This window comes from Athene cunicularia, assembly GCF_003259725.1.
Source record: "Athene cunicularia isolate RWA chromosome 3 unlocalized genomic scaffold, athCun1 chr3_part1, whole genome shotgun sequence".
NCBI lineage: Eukaryota > Metazoa > Chordata > Aves > Strigiformes > Strigidae > Athene > Athene cunicularia.
Window position 1 is genome coordinate 63,494,610 of NW_020799097.1, and position 8,268 is coordinate 63,502,877.

The 8,268-nt window shown below is 44.6% G+C and overlaps 1 protein-coding gene across 1 annotated transcript; it reads right to left on the minus strand.

Moving 5' to 3' along the window:
* Nucleotides 1-3,798: 3,798 nt before the first annotated feature.
* Nucleotides 3,799-8,012, minus strand: IL22RA2 (interleukin 22 receptor subunit alpha 2). The gene is made up of 5 exons (XM_026845860.1): nt 7,930-8,012; nt 6,896-7,046; nt 5,879-6,057; nt 4,418-4,587; nt 3,799-3,988 (listed from the first exon to the last, which is right to left on the minus strand). The coding sequence occupies exons 1-5, from the start codon at nt 7,991-7,993 to the stop codon at nt 3,833-3,835; spliced, it is 720 nt and encodes a 239-aa protein (XP_026701661.1). The 5' UTR covers nt 7,994-8,012; the 3' UTR covers nt 3,799-3,832.
* Between the last annotated feature and the right edge of the window lie 256 nt (nt 8,013-8,268).

Below are 8,268 nucleotides of genomic sequence, written 5' to 3' on the forward strand. Positions count from 1 at the left end.
GTACCTGTTTGCTGCCTGGGCTTTTGTTAGGGGTCTCACCCCCTCTTTGGGTGAGCCAGGGGAAGAGATCCTCTCGGCTTTGGGGAGTTTCAGTTATCCTTGGAGCCTGCAGGCCAGTGTGATTGCGGCACAATGCCTTCTGAATGTCTGCCTGATTTCGATTTTGGCCATGCAGCATTTCTCTAACAGTAGCAGCGCCTGGAAACCTGCCCCGAGGTCAGATAATAGTGACTGGCAAGGGGTGTAGGAAAAGATGGGCAAAGGCGTGAGTCAGTGGGCACCTCCAATGCTTTGGAATTTCACTCCTGAACAAATGCAGAGCCCTGAAAAGCTGATGGAGTGCTTAGAAAGGGTGTGTTACCAAGCTGGCAAAACCCAGGAGACACAAATCGCTGCAATGTGTTGGGGACTTGCCCATGCGTACCGTGTCCTCCTTAATACCACCCGCTGCCCTCAAGGGGGAGAAAAGGCTACAGAACCTGAGAGTGAAGTACCTGGTACAGTATCTGGGCCAGGGGGGACAGTCAGAGCCAGTCTCAGTTGCCTCCACCAGCACACAGACTGAGCCAGAGAGCCAGCCAGTGACAGTGTCAGTCGCCCCCATACAGAAAACAAAATATACCAGAAAGTCAGTTCACAAAGTGGGGGATGGGGATGAGCCAGGCCCAGCACGGGAACAGGAGAAAGGGCCAGTGGTGATCATCCGATCTCTATCCCTGACTGAGTTGTGAGATATGCGGAGAGATTTCGGCCACCTGGGAGGTGAGCAGATTTGCATCTGGCTGCTTCAATGGTGGGACAATGGAGCCAGTGCTTTTGAGATGGAGGGGAGAGAGGCCAAGCAGCTGGGATCTTTGGCCAAGGATGCTGGCATTGATAGGGAGATAGGGAAACAGGCTCAAACCTTCAGCCTTTGGAAGCGACTCCTGCTCAGTGTAAGGGTAAAACCGTCTGGGCTGCTGAAGTATGGCAGGACATTGCAGCCTGTGTGGAAAACCTCACTGTGAAGGTGCACCATGTGGATGCCCATGTACCCAAGAGTCGGGCCACTGATGAACATCGACACAACCAGCAGGCATACCAAACTGCTCAGATTAGAGTGGCTCAGGTGGACTTGGACTGGCAGCGCAAAGGTGAACTGTTCATAGCTTGGTGGGCCCACGAGACCTCGGGCCACCAAGGTAGGGATGCAACATACAGGTGGGCTTGAGATCGAGGGGTAGACCTTACTATTGACACCATTGCAGAGATCATCCATGGATGTGAGACGTGTGCTACAATCAAACATGCCAAGAGGGTGAAGCCCCAGTGAAATGGAGAGCGATGGCTGAAATATAGATATGGAGAGGCCTGGCAGATCGACTACATCACACTGCCACAGACCCGCCACAGGAAGCGCCACGTGCTCACAATGGTGGAAGTAACCACAGGGTGGCTGGAAGCTTACCCAGCGCCCCACGCCACCGCCCGGAACACCATCCTGGGCCTTGAAACCCAAGTCCTGTGGCACCCCAGAGAGAATTGAGTCAGACAACGGGACCCACTTCCAAAACAACCTCATAAATGCCTGGGCAGAAGAACATGGCATCGAGTGGGTCTACCATATCCCCTACCACGCACCAGCCTCTGAGAAGATCGAGCACTACAATGGCCTGTTAAAAACCACATTGAAAGCACTGGGAGGTGGGACCTTCAAAGACTGGGACATGCATCTAGCAAAGGCCACCTGGCTTGTCAACACAAGAGGATCTGCCAGTTGAGCTGGCCTGGCTCAGTCGAAACCTCCACGTGCTGTAGATGGGGATAAAGTCCCTGTGGTGCGCATGAGGAATATATTGGGAAAAATGGTCTGGTTTAGTCCTGTGCCAGGCAAAAGTAAAGGCAAACCCATCCACGGGATTGCTTTTGCCAAGGACCTGGGTGTACCTGGTGGGTGATGCTGGACAATGGAGAGGTCCGATGTGTACCACAGGGGGACTTGATTCTGGGTGAGAACATGCCGTGAATGATGCTGTGCCTTTGTAAATTGTTATTTTGTTATTGTTAACTGCTAAATGGCAGCTGGACATGACACAGATGGTATAGAATAAAGGGGTGGATTATGTCCTGGTTCAGCTAGGATAGGGTTAAGAGAGAGAGGGGGAAGGGATCTCCAGCCGGGTTATTCATACTGCTGACGTCAGGTCCAGGCACGGGAGCATGGGAACTTTTTCCTTTGTGGCTTTGGTGACGGGGAGCATGCGAGCGAGTTGTCTGTAACCATTGCAGTATTTCTCTGTATATCTTCTGTCTTGTTTACTGTTATTACTGTTTCTTGTTGTTATCATTGCTACTGTTGTTGTTCAGATTGCTTATCACACTGTTGTATTAAATTTCTTCTTATTTTAACCCGGGGTTTGTGCCTCACTTCCAGCCTGACCGGCTGAGGGTGGGGGAGGGACAACGGCAACGTTGTCTCCGGTCCCAGCAGGGCTTAAACCACCACAAGGCTATTTTCACAAGTGTTTTTTGCCTTCTTTTTTTATTACAGTATATGACTATTTCCTTTCTAAATGAAAATATATACCATTTTAAATTGTAATATAGGACTTACAAGGTATCCTTGGCCTTTGTGTAGCATAAAATTATTATCGTGAATCAAATCACTGAATGCAGCAAGGTTAATTTAAAAAGTATCCAAGTATGTATTCCAGACATAGACCACAGATTTACTGCTGGATCTGTGACGTGAGGCATCTTCTGCCGTTATTCCTGTAACTGGGAAGAGAAAAAGAATTGCTGCTGGAGTGCACATTTAAGCTGGATAGTATTCAATTTAACTGAAAATGCAACACATGCCATTTGCCTGCATCCCTTCTATACCTCTGCAGGCTGTTTAGCAGTCCAGTTCTAACCTGATCTTCCAGCATTTTACAGTACTGGGAAAGAAAGCAAAAAAGCAGGAAAATCGCCTAGAAACTGGTTCCCTCCTTAGCCTAAATCCACAGTCTCAAGAGAGACTGATGTTATGTATCATATTATGAAGCAGAAGAAGGAAGATCTTTTATAGTTAGGGTACCAAGTTGAGAACAGAAGCACAGGTTCAAACTTTGATGCTTTTACAGTTTTCCCCTGTTACCCCTGGAAAAGACCCAAATCTGAGCTTGCTAAGGCCAGTGATGCTAAAGTCAACTTTGACTTAGGTCTTTATACACTCTGTGCCTTGGCATCTGCAAGGCAGGACTGATGGTAAATCTTTCTGCTGGGCATATGATACAAAAAGAGAGTCTAGTGATAGAGGTCAGATTTTTAAGACCAGCTAATTGATCTAACTTTTGCATTTTGGCCAATGGAAACTTATGAAATTTGATAAGTGATTTATTTTTGAACACATTACACCCAAAGAATGGCCATGAAAAGAGACTAATTTGAATTAAATACATTAGATAAATCCCTGAATTGCAGGGTTTGCAGCAGAATTACATGTTAATAAAGATGGAGGTCACTCATTTTCCTAGTTAATTATTACTTGACAGCAATAAAAACTGATGAAAGCAATACTGTGTATAACTGTTTAAAGAAAGGGAAGAGGAAAGTGTTTCTGAGGATTATGCCAGCATGCAAATAATGATCCACATCATTCCGCTAATCTCCGTTGTTTCCATCATTCTTACCTGGTGCGGAACTAGCTGCAATGATGTAAGAACTATGGCTAACATTGTCATATGGGATGGCAGTTTTTATGCCACATCTTTTTTTCTCCTTTTGGAGAGTATTGGTGTTTGGTGAGGGGATAGCCTTTGGCTTTCAGAGTCATCTCCAGTGTCAGCCGGTGACTTACCTGTCAGCGCTGTCACTGCAGCACAGTGCATTGCCGGTTGCTGTAGGCACTGCTGCGGTCCAGCATTGGCATGTATGTTTTAGCCACAATGCAGTAGCTGACTCCGGGCCTCAAATCTTCTATTGTAATAACCTTGTCTTTTCCTTCATACACCAGGACTCTGTGTTGCTTCAGACAGAGTGGAGTAAAAACAGCTAGTCAAGCACATTGCCCTAGCAAGTGTGTCTGTGAGTAAAGTCCAATAAGAAGAGGATGTAGAGCAGCATGTGGACTTGCACAAATCAATAACATTAATAATTAATTTATGATTTTTAAAGAAAATTCTCCTCCCAAATTCCCCTTTTGTCCCAGTTTTTTAATCTAGGTCTTAGAGTATGAAATACTAAGTTGATGAGAAAGAATGAAGGGAAGAATTAGAACTGAATTAAATCACATTCAATTCCTGAAAAATAAGCCTACTTTGTTTTCAAGTACTTAAACAGTCATCAATGGTCTCACAAGCCCAGAAGACTATTTCAACTGTAATCCAAGAATGGTGTGCCCATAACTTTCCTGGCTTTTCAATGGTAAAAGCTTCATATTTGAATATGGACTTACCTCGTCTAGCAAATTGTTAATTATGAAGACTTGATATAGCAGATCATAATAATTCGTCATTGGTATCTTGCTGCCCCTCTTCCTTTTATAAGGAGAACGTGGAGCCTGGAGCTTTAGCATTATGGATTTGTTGCTATGAACCACAGTTATTGTTGGAGGTCCTATCATAGCTAAGGAAAAAAACCCAAAACTATGAACACAATTTTAGTTTATTAATAATGTTTCAGAGAACGCAATTTGAATCCATTTAACAATTTAATATTCTTGTTACCAGCAATATATTATGCTGTATTTACTGTTAAGGTACCACTTTATAAAGCTTTACTTCTTGGTGGTTATTGCTTGGGACATTTTGGGAGGGACATTTCCTGTGTTTGTAAATCTATCTTTGAGTGAAACTTTCTGAAATCTCTGAGAGCTGAATGTTGCTGACTGCAGGCTGGTCAATCAAAATGCTTTGGTTCTTTGCCCTGTTTCCCCCCCCGCCACCTCCTATATTTATCTATGTGCTTGGACTGCATAAAACAGCTATTTGAACCATTTCAGTTATGACAAGGATGCAGCTTCAATCATTACTTTCATTACATTTTTGCAATCTGCTTGGTTAAACACAGCTAAGGGTTCAAGCTAGTGCCTGTATACCTGTGTGTGCAGCCCCAGAGACGTGGGGAGACAGGACAGCAGCTGCCCCACGCATCTCTCTGGGAGGAGGAGGTGGCACAGGGTGAGATGGGCTGTTGCTGCTGCAAGGTACTGCTTTATGTCAAAGCTTGTGGTTTCATCTGTACAAGGAGGCTAGAGGTAGTTTGCACTTCAGGGCTGTGAAAAGACCTGCACTGACCTTCACAGTTCAATTTTGTATTGACCAGTGAGAGGAAACTGGTTAACTCACAGGGAACTTACTGATAGGTACACGGGTGCTGTTCAGTGTTTTAACAGTCCTCCAGTTTCTAACATACTATGGCATTATAATGACTGTACTAACTAAAAGCTATGTGCATGTCCTTTCTAAAGACACTGCAGTCAGAAAAACACATAAATGAGAGAAGAATGGTGGCCACACAGCTCTCAGTTCTCTTCTCACTTTTCCTCCCAAGCAGAGATCATTTGCTTGTTTTCCACCTTGTGTCCAGTCTTTCCATCAGCTTCAAAACAGGCTGAAAATAATTTGTGTAGTTCCACATCTTGAGGAAGAGGTTGAGCTAAAGGAAGCCAGGCACTTCTGTTCCCCTAATAATAGATAAGTGGCTACTTATCCATAATTGGTTGGCATCCAAGTGTGGAGAAAATTGTTTTATCGCAACCCTTCACCTGAAAGCTATTGACTTGCAACTTCTTTTAGTACAGCTTTGTAGCTAGAAAAGGATTACTCACGTTTACAAATTGTGAACAGAAATGATGTATTCCATGCCGCAGGAAATTCAATTCCTTTCTCAGAGATACCCATATGTTTGCACTTACTTTCTCGCCAGGGAGTGAATCTGCAGCTGAGGCTCCAGTCGGAATAGACACCAGCTGATGCGGCTTTCACTCTGCCGTAGTAAGGCTCTTGGATGTCAAAGGTCTCATTCGTTAGGTCACAGACATGGTTTTGAATCCCCCAGCAGTCATCTTTGTTTTGCCATGTACTCTGCCCATACCTACAGAGAAAAAGGAGGAAGGATGTAAGCTTTAGCTATTATCAACTGTATCCATACAGGTTTTTAGCTGTCTGTTTTAACTGGGCAAGTGTTACACTGACAAGTGCTCTGCCATGGAAATCAACTCCCTTCAATCCGGTGTCAGGGGAGATCGATTTCATGGGCATTTGGGAGTTACAGGTTTCTGCCTTTTCTGAAAGAAACGTAAAGCAGAGACATGGGTCACCAGCCCTGCAGGAAGCTGGCACATACTTGCCCCTTGAGAGAAACAGGCCAGCTTTGGCCTAGCCAGTATGTTACTGATGGGCAGAATGCCGGGTTCCACCGCTAATTTCTCAAAGGCAATAGTGATTTCAGATGCTCACCAGGTGTGCCAGGGATGGGAGTGTAGCCCCTGTGAGGACCAGCCTTTAGCACAGCCTCATGTTTGCCATGCAAGGCACCCTGTGGCACTGCCATGGGCAAGGTGGGCCACCAAAAATACCTTAATGTCCTATTGCAGTAGTACCTCGCCTAGCTAGACCTGCTTCAGGCAGGCAGTTGGACCCACTGGCTTCCAGAGGTCCCCTGCAAACTACATTTTTCTGCAACTCCATGGTGCAATGAAGGCACAGATTATATAGCTGGAGGTGCTTGTTCCCTGCCTGCCTTGGGCTATTCAGCTCCACCTTGAGGAATATTGGTAAGTGCAGCAACAGCTGAGAGCTGGCAGCTGAGGTGGACATGGATTTTCCCCAGGCAGGGAGAGAGCATCCCATGTCACCTGAGAAATCCCTTCGATGTGCCAAGCAGGGACGGCCCCCAGCCTGGCGGGAAGCTGGAGTTCCCCAGTACTTACACTTTATACTGCACAAAGTAGACTGTGTCTCTTGCCTCTCTGGCCCTCCCAGGTTGCCAATGTAAAGTGCTGTTGAAGTTTAATGAACGAAACTCTACCTTCTGCGGCTTAATCAAATCTTGTAGGTCTCGGTTTTCCAAAACTAAAATTGCTGAAAATAATAAGGAATGATAACATGTTTGTCACAGACGTGCTCCTCCATATTGAAATCAGGGGGTATTGCTACAGCTCATTTGGTTTCATGACTAGCAGACTGCAGGGAAATTAAATCTCCTGGATCTCATGTTCAAAACTTTCCAAGTTAGTGACCAGATGAAGCAGTTGTAGTATCAGGAAAATGAACACTTTTATGTAGTTTGGTTTTGATTTTTATTTTTTTTTTTTAATTTTCATTTTCCTTAGTGAGTTTATTGCTGTGGAAGATGCCTGATAGACATGCCAGGAAACAAAGCCTTCGGATCAATTCACACAGCCTGCAGTAAGCAGCCCCATCAGTAGTTAAAGTCAAGTGCTCTTTCCTCCACATCTCAGCTTTAACATGCAGCCATTATAGCTGTTTTAACTGTTGCAGTGTTTACCAGATCTTGCCTAATATAAAATAACCTGAGGTTCACTGCTTTTCCAGTCTGCACTACTGGAAAAAGCTGCCTGACAATATTCAAGATAGTCTGTCTTCAAACTGTGACAGTTATTGATGACAGAATCAGTTAACAACCTCTCTGAAGCATTTAGCAATCCTAACATTTTTCTGGGTTTCATGATGACTGCAGCTTTATCCCTGGCATATCACAGAATCACAAAGGACTTGTACTAGTTGAACTGAAACTGGTAATATAGCCATGGATGAATTTAATGGGGAACATGCTCATTTTATCTGGATTTCAGAAACTAGAAGGACAAAAGACTAATTTGGAAGAACTGGACTTTTGAAACCCACCAAAAGATCCAGAGGTTTCTTGACTCATACAGACATTCAATAACAGACCCAGCACACCCCTCCCCACATTAGAAAAGAGCAGAAAGCCTGTACTTACTAGTTACCTCACCCTGAAGCAGGTGCATCAGTAAGCAGAGGGAGAAAAGCATGATCCCCTTCATGCTTAGGAGAGCAGCTCCATGACTGAACATTTCTCTTCCTCTTGGGCATGTCTTATGAGGAAGTAATCTTCAAACACTCCAGAGTTCCCCTTAATTTCAGTGGTTTCCAAAATCCCCGGGTTGGCTTTGGTTTAATTTAGCTGAAAAACATATGAGTTGCTCTAAATCAAACATAAGCCATTGTTCTTACTTGGCAGTTGTGGTCACTCTGAAGTTTGGAACTAATTATGAAGAAAACCAGCATGAAAAAGACCTTTTATTTTTAGGCACTAATT

Excerpts from the sequence above, each read along its gene's own strand:
- IL22RA2 (XM_026845860.1), bottom strand. The coding sequence starts at position 7,993 with ATGAAGGGGATCATGCTTTTCTCCCTCTGCTTACTGATGCACCTGCTT. Across the intron at positions 6,058-6,895 it reads TACTTTGTGCAGTATAAAGT|GTATGGGCAGAGTACATGGC; the intron begins GTAAGTACTGGG and ends TTTTCTCTGTAG. Across the intron at positions 4,588-5,878 it reads ATTCACTCCCTGGCGAGAAA|CTATGATAGGACCTCCAACA; the intron begins GTAAGTGCAAAC and ends TTTTTTCCTTAG.